This window comes from Thamnophis sirtalis, unplaced genomic scaffold (genome assembly GCF_051295495.1).
Source record: "Thamnophis sirtalis isolate CommonGarterSnake01/CBP01778 unplaced genomic scaffold, rThaSir2_p1.2 scaffold_7, whole genome shotgun sequence".
NCBI lineage: Eukaryota > Metazoa > Chordata > Lepidosauria > Squamata > Natricidae > Thamnophis > Thamnophis sirtalis.
The window spans coordinates 74,064,582-74,088,694 of record NW_028261387.1 but is presented as its reverse complement, the minus strand read 5'-3'; the positions used below and the strand labels follow the sequence as shown (position 1 = coordinate 74,088,694).

At 39.0% G+C, this 24,113-nt stretch overlaps 1 protein-coding gene across 1 annotated transcript; it reads left to right on the top strand.

Annotated features, from left to right (window-relative positions):
* The first annotated feature begins 362 nt into the window (after nucleotides 1-362).
* On the top strand, nucleotides 363-23,823 carry LOC106542809 (thyrotropin-releasing hormone receptor-like). The gene is made up of 3 exons (XM_087720833.1): nucleotides 363-1,237; nucleotides 21,248-22,219; nucleotides 23,316-23,823. The coding sequence occupies exons 1-2, from the start codon at nucleotides 428-430 to the stop codon at nucleotides 21,614-21,616; spliced, it is 1,179 nt and encodes a 392-aa protein (XP_087576959.1). The 5' UTR covers nucleotides 363-427; the 3' UTR covers nucleotides 21,617-22,219; nucleotides 23,316-23,823.
* The last annotated feature ends 290 nt before the right edge of the window (nucleotides 23,824-24,113 follow it).

The following is a 24,113-nucleotide window of genomic DNA, read 5'->3' as shown; positions in this document are numbered from 1 at the left end:
TTAGAAGTGAAGAAAGGGCCCAAGTCTTAGTGTGTCATATGCATTTACACCATTTAATTAGTTTATAGTTCAATATATTGTTCAAATGAAAAAAAAAGGTTAATTCAGTAACCAGGTTAAATTAGTTATGTAAATAGAATCAAAGAGATTTATACAAATCATCTAATAATATATTCAGAAATCCTGAAAGGTAAGTAGCTGTTATTCTCATAGAGTAGTAGGATTGTGAAATAATAACTTGGCTAAGATTTGAATCCAAGGTTTGAGTCCCTGCTCAACAGCATCATTCTTAAAAATCAGGTGTGCTTTACTCTCACAATCTGAATTATTCTCTCTTTCTTCCTGTTGTTTAGGATACCTGTTGAAATAGTTCTTGGTTTGGAAATCATCTGTATCAAGGAAGAACAATCCACATCGAGAGTCACAAATGGAGAATCAATCTTGGGACTTCTTTGAAGCCCTCATGGGCAATATCAGCACCAACCAGACTCTTCTGAACAAGATGCCTCAGTTGCCCCTGGAGATGCAGGTGGTCACTATCTTGCTGGTCCTTCTGATCTGTGGGGTAGGCATTGCAGGCAACGTTATGGTCGTCCTGGTGGTTCTTCGCACCAAGCACATGGTGACTCCCACCAACTGCTACCTGGTGAGCTTGGCTATAGCTGACTTGATTGTGCTCCTGGCAGCTGGGCTGCCCAACATCTCTGAGGTGGTGGCTTCCTGGGTGTACGGCTATGCTGGTTGCCTCTGCATTACTTACCTGCAGTATTTGGGCATCAACATCTCAGCATGCTCCATCACAGCCTTCACGGTGGAGCGCTACATTGCCATCTGCCATTCCATTAAGGCACAGCTGCTTTGCACTGTAGCCCGGGCCAAACGTATCATCGCTGTCCTATGGCTCTGCACTTCACTCTACTGTCTCATGTGGTTCTTTTTGGTGGACACCTCAAAAGCCATGTTTGCCGATGGCACTCAAGTCAGCTGTGGCTACCGTGTCTCCAGGAACCTCTATATGCCCATCTACTTCTTAGACTTCACCATATTCTATGTCATCCCCCTGGGCTTGGCCACTGTTCTGTACGGTCTCATTGCCCGCATCCTCTTCATGAATCCACTGCCTGCAACACCGCAGCATGCAAGCCGGATGAGCAAACGCAGCAGCTCCATCACTACCTCCAGCTCCATGAAGCACTCTTGCCGAGGAAACAAGGGTGCTTTGAGCTCCAGGAAACAGGTTCTTCTTTTTACTTATTTTTAGGTCGGGATGGAAATTAGATGTGTAGATGCATGGGACATTAGGAAGCCTTTGCCCAACTAGTCCTCTTATGAACACCTCTCTCTAGGATTTCAGGCAGAGCAATCAACACAATTCATATGAATCTTTCATGTGATGATAATGATGATGATGAAGAGCCGAGGTGGCGCAGTGATTAGAGTGCAGTACTGCAGGCTACTTCAGCTGACTGCTAGCTGCAGTTCAGCAGTTCAAATCTCACCGGCTCAAGGTTGACTCAGGCTTCCATCTTTCTGAGGTGGGTAAAATGAGAACCCAGATTGTTGGGGGCAATAGGCTGACTCTGTAAACCAATTAGAGAGGGCTATAAAAGCACCGTGAAGCACTATATAAGTCTAAGGGCTATTGCTATGATTGTAAAGGGAGCCACTACTGCTACTGAGTTATGGACATCTCCATGACATGAGTTACTGTCTTATGGTAAGAACTCTGATATTGGATAGAAAAGTCTAGTATCACCCACTATCATGACTATTTTTCTCAAAGGTTAACTCAGGTGATACACCCCAAATACCATTTGATCATTTGGTGCTGTTTAATACAGGTAGTCCTTGACTGACAACCACAAATGAGCCCAAATTTTATGTTGTTAAGTGAGACATTTGTTAAGTGAGTTTTGCCCTATTTTACAACCTTTCTTGCCATAGTTGTTAAGTGAATCACTGCAGTTTTTAAGTTAGTTCCGCGGTTCTTCCGAAACTGGCTTCCCCGTTGACTTTGTTGTTAGAAGGTGGCAAAGGGTGATCACGTGACCCCAGGACACTGCAGCTGTCACAAATATGAGTTGGTTGTCAAGTGTCTGAATTTTAATTACATGACCATGGGGGTGCTACAATGAGTATTAGTGTGAAAAATGGTCATAAGTCATTTATTTCGCTTATGCCATTGTAACGCTGAATGATCACTGAATGAACTGTTGTAAGGCCCGGACTACCTGTATTTATTTAAATGCAGCTTCACCTTGATGAAGTATGTTGCTGCTTAGTGAAAAGCAGTAGGAGTAGGAGAAGGAAAGCTGCTATGAAATTTGTTGTGCTGTGCCCTAGCTGTGAATATTGACCAATAGCAATATTAAAGGATGTATTAACATACAAATGTATTGATTCACATCCATTTCATCCGCTATAGAAATGTAGTGCAAACCCCATGTAATCTATAAACCACTCTCCATTTCAGGACCCAACTGGTATCTAACTGTTTTCTGAACTTGTTCTGAGTATAACATTAAACAAATAGGTATTTGACACTAAGAATCTACATTTTATCAGAAAAGGTTCTTTGCTTATCTCCTTTGGTCTTCCAATCTTTCTTGAGTTTCTGAGACAAAGAAGATCTTTGCCATCATCTGGATCTTTTAATTGGGGGTCTTCAACAATGAAATTTGGAACTTTTCACCGGCTCTATTATTGAATTTATCTTTGGTGAAAGATAGGAAATTAAGCAGTATTTAATTAAGATATAGGCAGAACATAAAAATTATTTGAGGGTGCTGCTATAGAAATAAGGAGGAAAGAGAAATAATACATGATGGGAAAGAAAAAACAAGAACAAATATGGAGTATTTAGAGATCCATGATATTTGAAATGAAGATAAAAACTGTCAGACCGAATGAGCGTTATGCAGCTGTTTAACCATTCAATTTAAGTTATATGTTTCATTTCATTCTAGAATCTCTTGGAGATGTCACTTAATTTATGCCATCCTTCTATTCTTTTCAAATAATTTTATATCATACAAGAAACTCAAGCAGACAAGGATAATTCTTTTCTTTTCCCCAGTTTAATCCTCCCAACATATCTACACGGTAGGCTAGGCTGAAAGTAAGAACAGATTCAGAGTCTCTTTTCAGTGAAAAGAGATTTGCAAATAGATTTTCCCAGCATTACTCTGCCATTAATGGGTAGAACACATTGGACCAGTATTTTCCATAACATATTCAGGGAGCATTACTGCAATATACTATATTATATTTAATAGTTTTTGTACTAAGAAAAAAAAGGAACCATTACAGATAAATGGGATTAACATATTCATCAAGCTTGTGTATTTAAGAGACGTTTCTGACACCAGAAAGCTAATATCAGTTTGGATTTCCTGGGGATGGTGGAATGGCTAATTGGAAGGAGTGGTTTTAAATTGAGATGGGCATCTGTATGACAGCAGCTTCTCCAGCCTGGACTCTTTTAGATGTGCTTGATTACTACTCCCATCAATCCCAACCATTGGTCATATGGAATGGGGCTGGTGTGAAATATTGTTCAAAGCATCTTGGATGATGTACTTTGCATTAGACGTTTTCGAATGTGAACAAGAACAGATCTTTTATTTTTCTCTCTCTTGGATAACATCTACACATTGAGGAAGAAAAGTAAAGTTCCAAAGGCCTATTAATATCAAAATCTTGGCATCTGGAAGGATGGAGCCAAAGCAAAAGTATTTGAAAATACTCTAGAGGGCAGTCTCTAGGTTGTGCCAAGTTAGTTGTAGGCATGAGTTACTAAGTGTAGAATTGAATTCTAGTTTCAGAATTAAATGAAATGAAATGCTAAATGAAGTACCTTTTTTCCTATTTATTCATTAGCTGTTTTTGTTCTGGATCTTGAGATGCTAAGCTTCTGTTCTGAGCCTTTGGACAATAGAGAATTTCTTCCTTGTCACTAGTTTCAAAGCATTCACCTCTCAGCCATGTTATTACTGAATATTTATTTTTTATTTTATTTATTAAATTTATATGCTACCCATCTCAATGTCAAATAACTCTGAATATATTACAGCAAATGGTGTATAATGGTTAATATGGCCCCTACAAGAACAATCTATTATTTTATTTTATTGATTTATTTCCAGAGTTTACAAGGCTGCTCAACTCTACTCATATAACCCTTGGTAGCATAAGTTAAAAATAAGCAATTCAAGAAAAATAAAACTCTTAGAACCGAACTGCACCAAAATGCTGGGAGAAAAGCCAGGATGAAAATCAAGAATGACAACTTGCAATCTTCTTCCAAATTATAGGCAGGTGGAAGATGTCTCAAAGAAGGGAAGGAGAGGGAAGTGAATGGGGGGGAGCCTGGGGGAGCCTATAGATTCATGACAAGAGTTACTTATCACTCCCAGCAAATGCAGAGACCAAGGAGAGAGAAGGAGAGTAAGAATCAAATGAGAATGAATGTTCAGCCCATGTTAGGTATGCAACTCCCTTTTTTGCAACCCTTGGAGCCCACATCTCACCCACCCCACTCCAATGACATTGTCAAAATGTTCAACAAATATCTGAGATATGACTCCTATCTTATTGGAGATAAGCAAATCAAATCAAATAAGATCAAACCTTTATTGTCAATGCACAACATGTATACAATGAAATTGAATGATACAATAATACAATAATACAATAGCAGAGTTGGAAGGGACCTTGGAGGCCTTCTAGTCCAACCCCCTGCCTAGGCAGGAAAACTTATACTGTTCCAGACAAATGGATATCCAACATCTTCTTAAAGACTTCCAGTGTTGGGGCATTCACAACTTCTGGAGGCAAGCTGTTCCACTGATTAATTGTTCTAACTGTCAGGAAATTTCTCCTCAGTTCTAAGTTGCTTCTCTCCTTGATTAGTTTCCACCCATTGCTTCTTGTTCTACCGTCAGGTGCCTTGAGCCGAGGTGGCGCAGTGGTTAGGGTGCAGTACTGCAGGCCACTTCAGCTGACTGTTATCTGCAGTTCAGCGGTTCTAATCTCACCGGCTCAAGGTTGACTCATCCTTCCATCCTTCCGAGGTGGGTGAAATGAGGACCCAGACTGTGGGGGCGATATGCTGACTCTGTAAACCGCTTAGAGAGGGCTGAAAGCTCTATGAAGCGGTATATAAGTCTAACTGCTATTGCTATATTGGAGAATAGTTTGACTCCCTCTTCTTTGTGGCAACCCCTGAGATATTGGAACACTGCTATCATGTCTCTCCTAGTCCTTCTTTTCATTAAACTAGACATCCCCAGTTCCTGCAACCGTTCTTCATATGTTTTAGTCTCCAGTCCCCTAATCATCTTTGTTGCTCTTCTCTGCACTCTTTCTAGAGTCTCCACATCTTTTCTACGTCGTGGTGACCAAAACTGAATGCAGCCTCCCTTGGTGCAGCCCCTTGCCCCCAAAACACAAAATACTGTACATCTCAATAACTCAATAAATGAAAGAAATAGAATCCCTAAACCCAAATAAGCAATAACTAACCCACATTCATATATAACATTATATTAGATTACATTGGTATAAACATGTTGCATGTTGTCCTGGCCCTGCAAGTCTATCATATTAAACCTAATTGTGGTGTTACATTGCATTGAGAAGTCTGACAGCCCACGGATATTTTTTCAGCCTATTTATTCGGCTGGCTATGCTTCTATATCTCCTGCCCGATGGTAGGAGAGTAAAGAAGGCCTGACCAGGATGTGAATCATCCCTGAGGATTTTCATCACTCTGTTGAGGCAGAGGGTCCTTGCAATTTCATCCAGTAGTGTCAGGGGACAGCCCATAATTTTTTGTGCTATACTCATCACCCTCTCTAATGGCATTTCTGTCTGAGGCTGTCAAGTCAGCATATCATACCATAACACAATATGTAAGGACGCTTTCTATCGTACACCGGTAAAAGGAAGTCATCAATTGTTGTTCCACCTAATTTTTCCGCAAGACCCTAAGGAAATGGAGTCTCTGTTGCACCTTCCTAACCACCTGGATCATGCTATTTTTCCAGGTGAGATGTTGGGTAGGGTGGACTCCCAGAAATTTGAAAGAGGAGACCCTCTCCACACAGACTCCCTAACCCTAATCCCTCTCTTTAAATAGAGGAATAATAAAATAAAATAAAATGCATTACAGTTACAGTTGTGACCAGAGGTGGTATTCAGCCAGTTCTGACAGGTTCTGGAGAACTGGTAGCGGAAATCTTGAGTTGTTCAGAGAACTGGCAAATAGGCTGGCCCTGCCCCCACTTCCTCCCAGCTGATCTTCTTTTGTTGCCCTGAACAGAAGAAGGGAGCTGGAAAGCAGGTTAGTGGGGTGGGGACGGAATAAGGATTTTGCAGTATCCTTCCCCTGCCATGCCCACCAAGCCACGCCCACCAAGCCACGCCCACAGAACCGGTAGTAAAAAAAAATTGAATCCCACTACTGGTTATGACTATAGTTCTATTCAGTTCTCTGCATCTTTCCTGCTATGAAAACATTATAGTAAAAAAAAAAAACCTATTCCTAGTTCTAAAAATGTTGCCTGTCCAGAGTCCAAAGGAATTCAATACTTCCCTTGATCCAGAACTCTGATGTTCTATTTAATTATTGTACATTAAAGGTTTTGATCCTAACCCTATTTAATAAGGGTCAAAAGTCCATTGCTTGTGGTGTGATATATCTCAGAATCATGTGACTATAATTAATTTCTGAGATTCTAATTTTTATACACATTTCCTTGGGAACCAGGCTCCTTGAGTTGTTTGGACTAGGAAAATTACAATTAATGATGAATGTTAAGGGTACTCCAGGTTGAGGTCTTCAGATAACCTACTTCTGTCCAATAAACAGAGAAGGGGCCCGGTTCTCAAACCTTCCAAGAGCTGTTACTGTTTGTAGCTTCATCGTCACCTGTAATAATTTAATGGCAAACTGTGCATCATATACAAAAGGGAAAATGCAATGGAAAAAAAGTTTCCTGATTTTTTTTTTCTGCAGTAAAAATAATTTACATTAATGTTATTGAAAAAAACATTCCAAAGATAAAATAAAAACAGTGAAATTCCATAAGTTTGCACGTAGGGTGTTTGCATGATCTTATCAGGCAGGTAACAAGGTAGGGAGTTGCCATTGGCCTTGCCTTTCAGCTTTCAGAGAGCCATCCTGTCAATATTGTGAAACCTCCCTGGATTCCCACATATTCCAATTAAATCCAAGTGTAGGAGAGAATTCCCCCACTGGGGATTTTGTAGATCATGAAGATGAATAAGCAGAGAGGCTACAGGATGCTGAAGAGATGTAGCAAGAAGAATAGCTAAGTATAAAATGCTCCAGTGTGCTTTACAAACTTGCAGTAAAGCGTGAGCTCAAAACCCACCACATAAACAATTTTTCAATGAAATTATAAGCAGTCTAAGAAGCTCTTTTGTAAAAGAAAATATTCTGGAAATTTTCAGCATGGTATGGAGATGTACAGTAATATAGGGAAGGAACAGACATAGTTATCAGCCTTAGTCATTCCCATGCCATACAGAGCTTTTCCTACTAATGGGACCTGGCAGTATGGGAACATTTTTGACACTTGGCCACAAATGCAACCAATGTTCAGATTTTCCCCTAAAAGTTCATATTATTAAATACTATTCAAGCTAGGATTTGTTATGTAGAGACTACTTGCCAGCCAGCATATTGTTGCCTGCATTCTAGAATGTAGGAGATACAATACATGCTGCAGAACAACTTGCACTTCTGATGCTATAAATACTAATGACCAAGACAGAAATTGATAGAATTGTTTTGAGAATGATGAGACCATAGTTATAGATGGTGCAATTGAATACATGTTCAGCTACTAATGTGGTTAGGGTGTAGCAGGGTAGAGATGTAATTTGTGTGAGGAATGGATCTGTGTATAATAATTAAAAAAATACTTGTATTGTTGCCTTATCTCAGGGAAAGATAGCAAGATGACTGTAAGAACTACAGAGGGGATTTGTTTAGCATTCTTGAGAACTTATTAGGGAGAATTTGGTCTGAAAAAATGCAAGAGGTGATAATGAGGAAGATTTATGAACTGCAGTGCAGAAGGAAGCAGGCCAACCAGGTTTTAATGTTCAGCAGGTCACTGAGAAATTGTGAACAGGAATATCTAAGCATATGCTTTTCTTAAGAAAAAGTACAGAGTTTTGGTAGTCCAAATGCTACTTTCCTCTGTGATCTGTCTATCTCTGTAACTATCATGTCAAACTGCTTCTACTATTTTCCTAATAAATGTAGAATGTATGTTAGCAAGCAAGAACTCTGGTTTTCCTGATTTTTTTTTCTAATGATGAAGGCATACTATGACTACAAGTGCTGTGTTAGCCAACCTGCTTTACAAGCCATCCTGGCATTGCTGATCAGAAGCAGCAAAGGGCAAATCAGTGGTCATTGTTTAGTGTCATGCCAAGCTGGCACCCCATAATGGGAAATTAGGTGTGTGTTTACAACAATGCACACTACTGACTTTCTCGTTTCTGTGCCACCCAATCCTTCCTTTGTGTGCCACCCCAGATTTCTGACTTTTCTCCTATCATTTCTCCCTTTCTTCCCCATTTGCACCTTATGCAGAATGCTTTCCTATTAGGACTGTGTTTCTTTTTCTATCACTTATACAAACCCAAAGCAATGAAGGAAATGATATCCCAGTCACATACGGTATCAGTGGTGGGTTTCAAATTTTTTTAGAACCTCTACTGTAGGTGTGGCCTGCTTTGTGGGAGTGGCTTATCGGCCATGTGACTGGGTGGGAGTGGCTTGCCAGCCATGTGACTGGGCGGGCATGTCCAACTTGTAAAATGTGATGAAACTGACTTAACAACGCTCTTGCTTAGCAACCAAAATGTTGGCTCAGAAACTCTGGCATTTGAAGCACGCAAGTCTTAAAGCTGTCAAGTTACAAGACCCTTGCACCCCTAACCCTTTAGAAAAAAAATCCCAGGGCTGTTCAAACTTGACAGCTTTAAGGCTTGTGGACTTCAATTCCCAGAATTCCTCCTCTCGCTCTTCATTTTGATGATCTGCGGATGGGCGGGGGAAGGAGCTGGAACTGGTTCTAAACGGCACTGTAGATTTGTGGAACTTCTTCTATAGAAGAGGTTAGAACTGGCAGGAACCCACCCCTTGTACGATATGTATTCCTCCCACCTTTCCTGCAAAGATTTGCACAAACAGACTGCCTTATAAACACCTAGCTTTGCTTAGAGAGTAAATTGATTTTCTCCATGTACAAGATTAAAGAGGAAAACTGCTTTCCCTACAAAACAAGAAAAAAAAGTGGTGTTACTCTGTGATTGCCAACTATTATAGCCAGATAGGGAGAATGCCACCTCTTATAAAATAGCTCTTACTTACATGAAGTTTATTAATTCCTGTAATTCAGAATGATTGTAAAGATTTATATGTATCTGCAATGAAGCATAATCAAGGAAATGTAGAATGCAATTACCAGTTGTATTCTTCAAACGTCTTTCTGATTATGAATGCATTGTACAGTAGATATATTCCTTGTGGGAGGTCCAATCTTTCTCAAAAGAAATAGTTTTATTATTATGTTTCCTGATCAACCAAAAGGAAAACAATTAGGATTTAGAAAGTTTAAAATAAAAACACTAAATTCACTGTTTTTAAATTCACAGTTTTATATACCATTTTTCTACAATGAGTCAAAAGGATCTATAAACAAAAATATAATTGATAGTGGCCCTCTCTCTATATGATTCTTTCAGTCAAGAGTTAATGAAGCTGTACTGATGGTCCTGTCTTAAAAGGTATGCAATTACATTGGGCATTAAGTATGACACCTACAGGTAGTAATTATATCAATGTAATCACCATACCCATAGGCGCTTCTGAGATGTGGAACCTCTAGGATTAGGTTCCTGGATTTCAGAGAAACAATGTTACAGTACATAAACTTGTGATTGGCAAATGTTGATATCTAATTTGTGGAAATGGATTAGGGTTAATTGACAAGGTTTAATCTATCTAACTACAGTATATCTTAATCAAACCAATGTGCATTACTCCTATGAGTAAGGCAGAAGGGAGGCAAGAGTCAAAAATATGTCAATGTATATTTGTGTGTGTGTGTAATTATATATGCAACATACACACATCAGATCAGTAAAATTTTATATAGTTAAAGTTACCATAATAATTCAACTGTAGTCAAATCTAAACTCAATCAGAAGGGAAAAAAGATATATAAAAACAACATATGCAAGACCAAAATAATCTAGCCCTTTTTTAATTAAGTAAAAGCATATCTTACAAAATATTTGCCTCTTGCAATCGTTGTTGATATGTTTCTGGCAGCACAAGCAAGGGAGGGAAGGCAAAAGACACAACAGTACAAGAATTAAAACATACATTACAACATTCTTTTGTGAACTATATAGCACATGCCAAATGTAGACATTATTACATCATCATCATCATCATATTTCTATATAGAAGGAATGTGATGCTGTTATAATTGTAGTATGTAGAAATATACAAAGAAAAATTGGTAGAGACTCCTTTTATTCATGGAAAACAGATCCTATTTTTATTTAGTAGAACTAAAATGAAATCAATGGCATTTTTATCCAGTAGAGGGAGGCTTCCCACTTTTTTGTAATATCTTGATTATGGATCTTAATTTTCCACTCTCAAACCTCACCCTTGCATTATGTTCTTTTAATTTATTTTTTATTGTTTTTATGTTTGATGATGTATGCCACCTAAAGTCACTTGTTGGGATGAGTGGCTATAGAGTGGCTATAGAAATCAAATCAAATCAAATATCAAATATCAAATCAAATCAAATCAAATGTTCTTTTGGGGCAAAAACAAAGGGAAGGGTTCCAGTCATTTTAGCACTGTTAACTATGTTTTACTAGTAGATTTCTTCTACTAGTAAAAGCATCATTTTAGAAAGGTCTATTGTGTACTTTTCTTTGAACTGTACAAGGAAAATTACAGCTTCATACAAAAACAAAAAACCCCAAATCCAATAAACTAACTTCCTGTGTGCAATATAGTAATCTTTGAAGTACCCATGTAGGATTTTTTCTTTGAAATCAAGGAGTCAGTGGACTAAAATATTTATTAACTATGTGAACTGTCACTATTTTTTATTTATATGTTTTAGCCCAACAGTTAAAAATATATAAAATATTTGCATTAAATATTTCACATTGTTTTTTTTTCCTATGTAGGATCTTCCATTTTTAAGATGGTAATATAATTCAGCTTTTAAAATTCTTAGTATAAGGGTGGGAAGTTGACATATAGAAATTGCTTAGACAACTTCCAGTTCGATTCACCCTTCGGAGCCCAATCTTCAGATGTGGAGACCAGTATTGGGTTCCGGCAGCCGCTACTGCCGTTTTGCTCAGGGACGTGCCGCGCGCACGCGCAATACAACAAAAATTGCTCTGCGCCTGCGCAGAAGCCAAAACAAGAGGGGCACCACCAGGACAACCAGTTCAGAGGCATGGCAGGCCTGGGTTGCTGCCGGTTCCAGCGACCCAGGCTGCCAAGCTACTACCAGTTCAGCCGAACTGGTCTGAACCAGTAGGAACCCACCACTGTTGGAGACTCAGTCTCCCTCCATTTCTCAAACCAGTTGTCCAATCTCTTCCCTTTAATCCTCTACTCTCTTTAATCCACATTATAAAGCAAGACAATGGCTTCTAACTCCAACAATGAGAGATCTCCTTGTATTTCCAGGATATACCAGAATGACTATAATGTTCATGAGGGTTAGTGAAGGGAAACATATTCTCGTTTTTCCTAAAGCCAGGCAAAGACTGCTTGGAATACTGTGCAAACAGGCTTTAGTGAATATTTCCTTCTATTTTAGAAACTGATCTCTTATTCCTGCTTCTGGATGCTGCTTTGAGCTCATTCTGAGGGGAAAGTCTGAAGGTGGGAATGATGAGATGGAAGAAAACAATCTCTCTCTCTTTAAAGGACAGAGATTATCTAACAATACATCATCCAAAAGACACACCAAAGAGGGCAGAAGATTGTTCAGCTCAGTAACTGGTACTGATGAAAGAATGAAGCCGTTCTTAGCAATGACTGATGACAGCGTAATAAGGCTATATCAGAAATGAATATAAAGTACCTGTGCTAGTGATTCCAAGCCTTACATATAATGCATGAACATTCACATGTTGTTTCTAATACTGCCAAGGTCCATCCATTGTTCTGATATTCATGTTCAATAGACCTCCTTCCAATGTTTCATTTTCATGTTTAAATAGACATCTCACTCTATTGGTGGTGGAGGTAGGGGAATTAGTATAGAATATGTTTAACAGGAGTGAGAAATTTCTTGCCCAGAATATCCTTATTCTTACCCCAGAATAAGTTGTGAATGCTCCAACTCTGGAAGCTTTTAAGAAGATGTTGGATAACCATTTGTCTGCCTAAGCAGAGGTTGGACTAGAAGATCTTCAAGATCCCTTCCAACTCTGTTATTCCATTCCATTCTATTCTATTTTCCATTCCATTCCATTCTCTTCTCTTTTCTATTCTATCCTTGCTGAAGAACAAATTACCAAAAACAGGTGGTACTCTTGTTATTTCAAGCAAAGATCTATCCTTCCTTTTACTGAAGAAGAATATGACCAAATGGCTTGAGAAGCTTCTCAGTCTGCTGGTCAGGAGGTATACAGCTAGTACTTGACTTACAATCATTTGATTAGTGACCGTTCAAAGTTACAACACCACTGAAAAAAAGTGATTCATGACTGTTTTCCTCATGACCATTTCAGCATCCCCATAGTCACCTGATCAAAATTCAGATGTTTGGCAGTGCAGTGTCCGGAGGTCATGTGATCACTTTTTGCAAACTTCTGACAAGCAAAATCAAATGTGGAAGGCAGATTCACTTAATAACCGTGTTACTAACTGAACACCTGCAGTGATTCAGCTGTGATTCACAGACTTCACAACTGTGGCAAGAAAGGTTGTAAAATGAGGCACAATTCACTTAACCATTATCTCACTTAGCAACAGAAATGTTGGGCTCACTTGTGGTCATAGGTCTGTAGATGGATATCTATCTTCTCCTTGAACAATTCTTGATCTTTAGACCAATGTTTCTCAAACCAATGCTGGCCGGGGAATTTTGGAAGCTGAACTCCACATATCTTATACTTGCTGTCTGCTTTGAACTATACTTGGAATAAACTGTTATACAAAGGGAGATGGTTCTAACAGGTGATTGTCCTCTACTAAGCCTTAAAATATAGATCTGTCATTTTGCAGCAATTTAAAAAGACGGCTGCAATTTTCAAAGGAGAATCCAAGAAAGTTCATGGCAGACATTGCTGTCATTTCATGTAAGATTAAGTGCTTGAAACATTCTTTGAATCTTCTTTTGAAAATTGCCAATTTAGTTTAAAAGTTCTGTCTCCCCTTTTTCTGATCCCCTTTATTGAGTTATCAATGTCATATTGTTACTTAGATATTCTTTCATCTATGAAGTTTAGGACATTTTTTAAAAGACAGGCAAATAAACAAGCAAGATAATGACCACTGTGGTTTGATCAAATCTTCTCCCATTGTTAAAAGAGGAAGAGTTTTGTCTGCAACATGACTCTTGATGATCTTCTGCCAACACCCCTAGTTGAGATGGTACTGGACAAATAGCAATAGCAGTAGACTTATATACCGCTTCATAGGCCTTTCAGGCCTCTCTAAGCGGTTTACAGAGAGTCAGCATATTGCCCCCAACAATCTGGGTCCTCATTTTACCCACCTCGGAAGGATGGAAGGCTGAGTCAACCCTGAGCCGGTGAGATTTGAACCGCTGACCTGCTGATCTAGCAGTAGCCTGCAGTGCTGCATTTAACCACTGCGCCTGCATTGGCAACCTGCTACCCTCCAGATGTATTTGGCTGCAATTCCCAGACCTCCCAACCAGCAAGCTAAACAACAAAACTGAATTTCGGAGAATAATTGTTTCCATATACTGTATCTGGCAGACACTAGTTGGTGTATCCCATGGGAAATTCTCCCGCTTTGAAACTGCTTTCATTTTTATTAGAAAGTATTGTGTACCTTCCTCTCAAAAGCTGAACTGGTTTTATTCTGTTTTACTTCTGAATATACTGAAAGTTGGGAGAATTACTTCAAACAGCTCACCCTAAAAGTATGGTGTGATGCTTCTTCTTCTTGCAGTTTTCATTTGATGGTTGTGTCATTTCCCTAACCCCATTCAACTTCTTAGCATTGTCAAAGAAATGAGAAGCAATGTTGTCAGTTAGCGATAAGCAACAAAATGAAACTCACTCCTGCAATGAATGAATAAGGAAAGAGGACTCAATATACTACTAAAATTTTTGTTTCTTAACCTTTAACTGGCCAAAAAGGGGTATCATAGGGCAGCCATTTTTGAACCAATGTACCTCAAATCAGCTAACATACAGAAAATGTCCAAAATCTGGCACTCATGATGTCCATGGAATTAAAATTTGGAAAATGTTATAGAACATATTATGATATAAAATTATCATAAAACAGTTTAGAACATGTGTCTATGGAGATTCTCATCACCCAGGTCATGATGGTCTCAAAGGTGCTTTTTCAAGAGGCAACTGGATTTTATTGTTTTTCTATAAAGGTTTTTTGCTTCTCATCCAAGAAACTTTGCAGCTCTGGATGATAAAGCTGAAGAAGCTTCTTGGATGAGAAGCAAAACATCTTCAAAGAAAAACTAGAAAGTCCAGTTGCCTGGACTTGAAAAAGCACCAATGGGACAGGTTATAACGTAACAACAAATGCCACAAAATGTTTCCTTGCTGATATTTGACTGTGCTATTTAATTCAACATAAGCTTTTTTTTCAAGGCAGATAAATCTCTGAAAGTATTCCAACAATACATCCAGTGAATGTTCTGACCAGTGGTGGGTTCTGGATTCCATTCCAACTGCTACAGTTAGAACAGCCCGGAGTCATCCACATACATGCACAGGGCGCATGCATGCATTGTAGCATCAAATGACGCTTTCGCAAGCCTCCATGATGCTCCAGCTGCTCAGTAGAGCGTCGTGCAGGTGCTATACGTGCCATGCACGTGCACGGAAGCGCCAACAGCTTTAAAACACAGTAAGGAGTGTGGGCGGGCAGGTAGGCCCTCTGGAGCAGCGTACTGGAATGGTACCCAGTGTTCTGGGCAGGCTCCGGTATGCCCGTATCGGGGCGTACCGCCTGCAACCCACCACTGGTTCTGACCTAGGCTTCCCAAGAGCATGAAGCAAACTCCTGGTCCCGAAAAAAAAACCTTTTATTACTGTAATTTACTGTGGATTTTGCTCATTCGCATCCAGCAAAGTCTTTCAAGGGATAATTTACAGTTACAGACCTTATCTGGCTTGGAGAGCTGACAGACCAATCTCTGCAAAACTTGGCAAGGAGTCTCGGAGAGTCACAACCCAATTAAGCAAACTAATTGTCTCCTGCAAACTCCACTCCCCTTTCACTCCTCTTTAATTTCCTCTGGGAGGGGCCATTCATTATCCACCTATGGTCTTACTCCCAAGTCAACCCCTGTTCTTTAGCTTTTCCCTTCGTTTGGCAACTCTATCTATCTATCTATCTATCTATCTATCTATCTATCTATCTATCTATCTATCTATCTATATCTCTATATCTCTATATCTCTATATCTCTATATCTCTATATCTCTATATCTCTATATCTCTATATATGTATATTTATATGTGTATATATATATATATATATATATATATATATATATATATATATATATATATATATCTTTCTCTCTCTCTCTCTGTATGTGTATGTATGTATATATGTGTGTGTGTGTGTGTGTGTGTGTGTGTGTTTGAGTGTCTGTGTATGTTCCAGAATAATTCTGGAATGCCTTGAGCAATTTCAACCAAACTTGGTACACAGATGACTTACTGTCTAGGAAAAAAATACTGTGGGGGTAAGCCACCCCTAACACCCCTTGGGGTGTATGTTCTGTTAAGATACAGCCTGTTGTGTGGTAATGCAGTACTGGCTGCTTCTGTACAGCGCAGTGAAGTTGCCATGGTAACAGCTTCACAGTACTCCATAAGAGGTCTCCCTCTGGTAAGGGGGAAAATCTAACATTAGAAATTATGTTTGATCCAGACATTGTCTCCCTATAAATAAATACCCGGGCAGCGCTGTGTTATCAGCTAGTTTATTATAAATGCTTCTGAGTGGCTTCAGTGAAATGAGCGGATTACAACATAACATGCAATTTGTTTAAAGTTTCCCAATAGTTGAAAACGTATCAAAATTATTAGACATACGTATCTGTCATAATTTATTAACATAGAATTAACATCATTATAGTGTCAGTTTTACATTCTGTCTGAGGATTGCAAGATTGATGCCTAATTATATAATATTATCACTAGAGAGGGTCGGACTAAACCTCTGACCTCTTTTTATCCTATTGAGAGGCTGGAAACCTGGAAAATAGCAAAAAGTGGGATAAAGTTGCTAAGGAGTAGAATAACAGCATGGAAGGCTTAGGGCACCTGTGTGGTTTTTTAACCACCCCCCCCCTTCAACCCAAGACAAAAAAGTTTCAAAAATAATTGGCCCTGCTGATTCCAGTGGACTGGTTGCCCATTCTTGCACTCAGCTGTGTGACTGAAGCACCACTAGCCATTTGTAAATGTCAAATATGTGACACAAGCAGGGCTGGGCGAGGTATGGTTCAAACGAAACCTTAGACAACTCAACTCGCTTAGACTTCATTTGAAATCAATTTGACATTTTAAAGTTTCCATGAACAAGGAATCAAGAGTACTGGATGGTAAGACCTGTAGAACCTGGAACTGAGCCAACTCTGGATTAGAATGGGTTGCTTGGAAGAGTTGCATAAAACAATCATATTGGCCTTCTCTCTAGTCAACTGAAAGATGGAGTTGGCAGGCACTTTTAGTTCATTGAAAGGTCTGGTGGACAATAAATCACAGTGAAAGTCTACTTTGAAGTCTGTGTAGTGATGATAAAACACTAATTCCTCATTATTAGGATGGCCAATTAAAACCATGAAATACAGTTTGGTTTATAGCAAACTCAATTTGATAAAGAAAAACTATAGAATTTCTTAGAATCATTTTGAAACTATAAAACTAAGAAGTAGAAGCAATATGAAATTCTAGTATCAGGATTTAAATACAGCTAATCTCTGTGATTGTGTTATTAGTACTGTTTAAATATACATATAATGTGATATTCAGAAAGAAGCAAATCTGATTTGATCTGATTTTACTTTAAACAATGGTTTTACTTAACTTTTACTAGCTGTAGTATATCTCAATGAAAATATATCAGTTTATATTTTATTCTATTGTTGTATTGGTTTCATGCTCACTGGAGGAGAGGCAGCAGGGGTGGGTTTCAACCGGTTCGCGGCGGTCCCCGCGAACCGGTTGGTCGACGAACCCGGAAGTAAGTAACTTCCGGGAACGGCGAAGGGCCTACCCGCCCGCCCATGTTCCTTACCCGGTTTTGACGAGTTCTGCACTTCCACGCATGCGCAGGACGCATACAGTGCCTGCGCGATCCTCCAGGAGCAGCTGGAGCATCGCACAGATGCTAGTACGCATGCGTGCACTGCGCGCATGCACAAGGACGCCACCGGCCCCATTCCAACCGAACCGGTTGGAACGGGGCGAGAAACCCACCCCTGAGAGGCAGCTACCTCCTGCCTTAAAAGAGGAGGTAGTATGTCCTTTCTTCAAGAACACTTTTGAACACTTTTCAATAGCTATTGGCCAGTCTCCAGTTTTCTGTTTCTGGGAAAGATTGTTGAGAAGTCCACAATACATAAGAAGCCTGAAGGATTATTTCGACCCATTTCAGTTAGGTTTCAGATATAGTGCTGAGGTAGCTTTAGTTGTGCTGTGCTTGGTTGTAGATGACTTTGGTCAGAGTTGGGACAGAAGTGGTAATCCATCCTTGTGGTCCTTGATCTCTCAGTGCCTTTTGATATCATTGCCCAAGGTATCCTTCTGAGCCAGCTCTATGGGATGGAGTTTAGGGGCACTGTTCTATGGTGGTTCCCTTCCTTAACTCTGTAGCTCATTCCAGTCAAGGTTGGGTGGGAGACAATAAGTCATTCCCTCAGACACTCCTTTGTGGGTTGCTTTAGGGTCCTACTCTCTCTCTCTCCTCCTTTTCAGCATATACATGAAACCACTGGGTGAGGATATCTGCCAGTTTGGTGTTTAGTATCATCAGTAAGCTAATGATATCCAAGTGTATATTTTATTCTGGGCCAGACAAGAGAGCTTGTTGAAATTCAGTCTCAATGCCTGGGAACTATGCAAGTTTGGATGGGAATAATCATCTCTTACTCAATCCTACCAAACCAAATGGCTATGGATGTTTGGGCTATCTAGATTCAGGGAGGTTCCATCTCTGAATTTGCACTTCTCCTTTTAAAAGTGTTATGCAATCTGGGGTTTTTCTAGGGCTCACAACTCTTATTTAAGAGTTGAGTCTCTTGAGAGTGGGTGGCATACAAACTCAATAAATGATGATAAATGACGAATGCTCAGTTGTGATCAGTAAGGCCTTTGCACAGCTTCTTCTGATGTACCAATTGTGCCTTTTCCCTGACTAGGAGGAAATAACTGTGGTTTTGTGTTCACCATCTTCCACCTCATATGAAGTAGTTATTGGTAGGATTCAAATAATTTAATAACCAGTTTGTCCAGAGTCAGGTTAGCTGTCGTCAGAGGTGTGGCCCATCCCTATCCTCCAGCTCCACCACACCTGCAGGATGAGCCTCCTGTGACGGCCAATCTGATCCTGGGCAAACCGGTTTTTAAATAACATACAGACACACACACATGCTATCAATGTGGATCCTGGGGACTGCGCTGTGCTGCAATGGAGATATGGGAAATGGAGCAGCCAGCACAAGGGAAAGAGGAGAAGCAAGGAGGAGAAAGAAGGAAAATGACCTTCTCCTTCCCTTGCGCTGGCTGCTCTGTTGCCCGTTTCTCCGTTACAGCAAGGCGTAGAGACCAGGAGCCACTTTGATAGTGTGTGTGTATGTGTGTGTGTGTGTGTGTGTGTGTGTGTGTGTGTGTGTGTGTGTGTAATTTAACAACCATTTCAGCCAAACCGGTGTGAACCTACTGAATCCCACTACTGGAAGTAGAGATGGAGATTGCACACAAGTATGTTTTAGAGTAGATAAAGAAGCATTTTATCTACTCTAAAACATATTTGTGTGCAATCTTCATCACTGCTTCATATGATGTGGAAGTGGTGAACACAAGACCACAGAAATAATGTCCAATATAACATCTTTTTTATCATTAAGCAGGTTCAGAAAACACTTATTCTCTTTGCAATGACTCCTGGCTAATCACATGATTATGATTGGTCAGGAGTCATATATGCCTCCATTTGTAACCAAATTGATATCAAAGTGGATGTGTTGTGAATCATGATTCACGTTCTACTTGCTTATTTATTTTATACTTATGTTACATCATCACACAAAAATACATTAATGGGTGGAATTAATGTTACTAGCCACATTTGGTCTTTGCCCTCCTGCAGATGCCTATGAGAGGTTGACGTTATTCATCAGACAATGTTGATGAGTCTCCCTACCTTCTCCATTGATCACTGCCTTCTTTTCTTGTTTCTGATGTTATTCAGCAATGTTTTTAAGCACATTTGTTTGTGACACTGATAACCTGTTCCTGTTTGAATTCCCATCCAAAGGCCGCTATTGATGTTTGTCAAAAATTGAAGTGACAGAGCCACATACAAGCTTGGAGTAATCTCTGTAGAAATTACTCCAATTTTCCTTAAGATCTTCCAAAAAGTACGAAAAGATGTTGGGAAGACACAATTCCTTGAGTTTTATCCCTGATTTTAGTGCCCTCCCAATTTACTCAACAACTTATTTTGGTTTTCTTTCTGTTGATGCAGCCATCCTGCCTATAACACAAACAAACCTCTGATTGAGAGACCCAAGCCTTTTCCCTTTTATTGTAGAGAGAAATGACTAATTATTAATTAAAATAAAACAAAAGCAGTAGTTTTCTCAAAAAAGCATCTAACATCACTCAACTAGTGATCCATTAATGGGTTTTCTAGTACACATATTAAGATATTGAAATATCTGAGCATTTCATTTCAGTGGCTGACAATGTGGGAAAAATCCACTAAGAATAATTTCTTTCAGAGGCCACAGAGTTGCAAATTCCATTTTGAAATTTTAATGGTAGCAATTATACACTGGCTGCAATGAATATCTTTAGTTGAAATGTAATTAGCCATCTGCTAAATACAATGCAGATTCATAATTCCCGTGAATCAATCTTTCTAGCAGTAATGCACTCTACAACTTTTAAGAATTTTGTTGTGAGGCTCTAGGTGTCTTTCCAATACTTTCTTGTATTTAGAGACCGGAATAAGATATATCAGGTCTTGTAACTCAGCCACCTCAATTTTGGACAAATTAGTCTTTATTAATAGCTTCCTAGCTTTCCTGACCTTGCAGCATAATTACATATTAGAATAGTATAGTTTCAAATATAAAATCAGTTCAATATTTAACCATGCTGATCCTCAAGGAGACCTCACCAGAACTGAAGCAAGAGATCTTTGATGGAGATGTCAAGAGCAAACTAAGCACAAATCCCATGTTGCTTGGAATAGTTTGACTGGAAAACCATTCTCCAATGCCAGTTTTTGCTAACATTTAATGACCGTCTCATAGATGAGCTTCCCCCATTGCCAGTCGCAGTACACTGATCTTCAAATTATTGGAGGATATTTTTAGTGCCCATCTATGCAAGAACATGTATGGCTTAGTTCAACAGGTGAAACAGAAAGCTTCACACCTACTTCTGTACATGCTGTTTTTATTAGGTCTGGTGGGTAAATCTAATGTTACTGCTTCTAAAGAACAGTTATGACAGCCTGGAAGAAAATAATGTTCTCTCCTTTTTATATGATAGAGCTCTGATCTCCAAAATGGCAGGCAAATGTTTATTCAGTCACAATTTTTAGTCTTCTTTAAAAATTGTAGCTACTTTGTTAATGTTATATTTGTGTGTGCATTTTTGTGTATTTCCCCTCCACTATAATTAGAATCCTGAAGCTGCTAATGAAGATGTAAAATGGCTTTCTTTGTCTCTTTATAACTCAAAGGTGACCAAGATGCTGGCTGTGGTGGTGATTCTCTTTGCCCTTCTGTGGATGCCTTACCGTACCTTAGTGGTAGTCAACTCTTTCATGGACCCTCCCTACCTGAACAGCTGGTTTCTCCTCTTCTGTAGACTCTGCATTTACCTGAACAGTGCTATCAATCCAGTCATTTATAACTTGATGTCCCAAAAATTTAGAGCTGCCTTCAGAAAGCTATGCAAATGCGAGCAGAAGAGAACTGAAAGAGCCACACAGTTTAACACCCCTGTCTTCTACAGCACAATGAAAGACTATTCTCATGACAGTATGGACCACAATGTAACAGAACAAGAAGATCTCAATGGCTGCCCTCCAATAGCCAGGAAACAGTAACCTTTCCAAGTAAACATGGCCCATAATCACTTCTTTGGTTGCAGAAACCGCCAATGTGGATCGTTTTAGGAATATCTGATCAGCATGCTAAAGATCTATTATTCTTTTTTTCTGCATTTGGATGTAATGTTTTTATTGCTGTATTTTAATGCTAACCTGAGCTCAACTGTGTCAAGTATTAGTTGTGGCTAAAATTTGTTGTGGTACAATGAAATCTCTCACTTGGTGTCAATAGCCTTTTCTGAAATTCAGAATAGTCATGCTTGCAATCCACTGGCTACACTCTGTTCATTGTATTCCCACCAACGCAAACTTACCATTGTCCATGCTTTTTTGAAGAAGAGGATCTGGAATGAGAAGCTCATTGATTTGAAACTTTTCTCCTGGATCAGGAAGAGAGGCATTTATGGGATGAAAGGCTATACAGAAGAAACCTCTCTACCTTTCTTTGGAGCCTTAGGGAAATAATTGGACTAGATTGGACCTATAGGCTTCAAATGTCCCATGTCTGTTCTAAAACCTGGTTGAAGTAGGGAAATATATCACTGATGAAAGTGATAGATATTCTTGCAGAAGAAATGGAGAGAAAGAAAATTTCTATGAGTAAGTCTAACTTTTCTGAAATGACTCTTAAGTTTCATGCACTAGTTTAAACATTAAATTATGTATCTTGCTGGCTCAAGTGAAAGTTGGCATATAGAGTCTTTCTAGGACTTTCCATGGTATCTGTTGGCTACTACGGATGCTTTTACAGGACATGCTGTAAAGATAGGGGACAGTCTTCCTTGCTGTTAAAAAGAGAATCATTGGAAAGATGCTGCCTTTTCATTCATTAGAATTAAGGTCCTCTCATTTGATACTTCTGCATTGACACTTGTTCTCCGGTTCTTCAGGATAGAGATTATCCCAGGAAATATTGAGGATTGGCTCTGCAATCTTTTGCATATGAGGATGTGTTTTACCATTTAGCTTATTGCTAACGGTCTAGTTTATTATGAATGTGAGGAGGCATTTGAAAGTTTATTATTAATATTAATAGGTAAAAGTGAGGTGTAAGCAGACTGGGAAAACTGGAAAGTGATGTCCAAAATTCTGAGAATCCAGATTAGGAAAAAACATTGATAGAAAAGCCCAACCACTGCTTATATGATAACATATTCCAAGGTGTTGGTAATAAATGAAGTCCTGTCCCATATGATGATTGGATAGATCTGTGTTATCTTTTTTTCAGTTAACACATATCTAAATCTTCATTAGCTGAGCAACATTATTTAGACATTGCATGGCTTTCAAATTAACTGTGCCTCTGTTTTTCTTTATAAAAGAGCCTAAGAAGTTTAGTTGAACAACATTAACTTTGTTCAATTATAGCGGAAACCTTAATCTGATTTTCCTAGTGGAATTCCTAAAATAATTCCTGCTTCTGTTCCATTGCCTTTCTTAATCATTAATTAGGATCACATTCTACTACATTTTCCCCTTCATATAAACTACAGGAATCTTCAACAAGATAATAAAGAAGGCTAACCTTTTAATTTCCATGCCCTGATATGATACACCTCTAACAGTATAAACATTCAGCAATAGTGATTAAATGTCATACTCCTTCGGTAGTACTAACTCAGTTCCAGTTTAGATATTTTGACAAATTTATTTTGCTTGACCTTGGTTTTTTTATTGTTTTTGTTTTCTCTTTCAGAATGCAAGGACTGCTACATCTCTGGAATTCCAACTATGGTCCATTCTTCTTCACAGTGTTTCTGTTAATTTGTGATGTGAAGTTGTTTGGATCCAAAGGGACAGGGAAAAATGTACTTCTGCAAAAGAGATGCTGACAGGGCCCTCAAGGTCACTGCAACTCAAACATCTATTTTCCTGGCCTCACATAGCTAGTGTACTGGACCAGGAAAGGGTGCAGTTTCTTAAAGGAAGAACAGCAAACGAATACTGGAGCATTCCATTTCAGATCCAAATAGCTGTACACCAGTAGTTTAATAATACAGGTTTCGGGTATCAGATGTTGTTCCTGTTTGGCTGAACATCTCTTTTGAATATGTAACTTAATATGTGGTTCTAGGAAAGTCTGCATTGTATGATGTGTATCAGTGAAATTGGTAGCCTGTTTTGCATCTGATGCACAGGTATCTTGGAAATCAGATCAGCGAAGGTTCAAGTTTGTTTCCAAGACAATCAATTCATCATTAGTGCTAAGGTACAGTTTGGCATAGATGGGAGTCACGTTAGAAGTTAAGAAACATAAACAACAATGTTCCTGTAGTAAATTTCAAGGTGTAGTTTCAGTATCTTTTCTGCTTCTCCATTATCTTGTGAATGGTGAAGAACTGGTTGCAATATAATTATAGGTTTTCTTGTGACTTGAGGATCATTAGCTATATATAAGTTCATCGCACTATCCATCTCTAACCATTTTCAACATTTCCAAGCAATTAGCGGCAATAGACTTTACTGTATTTGAAAACTGAAGATATCTGAAAAA

Coding starts and splice junctions, on each gene's coding strand:
- LOC106542809 (XM_087720833.1), top strand. CDS start 428: ATGGAGAATCAATCTTGGGACTTCTTTGAAGCCCTCATGGGCAATATC. Junction 1,238..21,247: donor CTTTGAGCTCCAGGAAACAG/GTTCTTCTTTTT, acceptor TATAACTCAAAG/GTGACCAAGATGCTGGCTGT.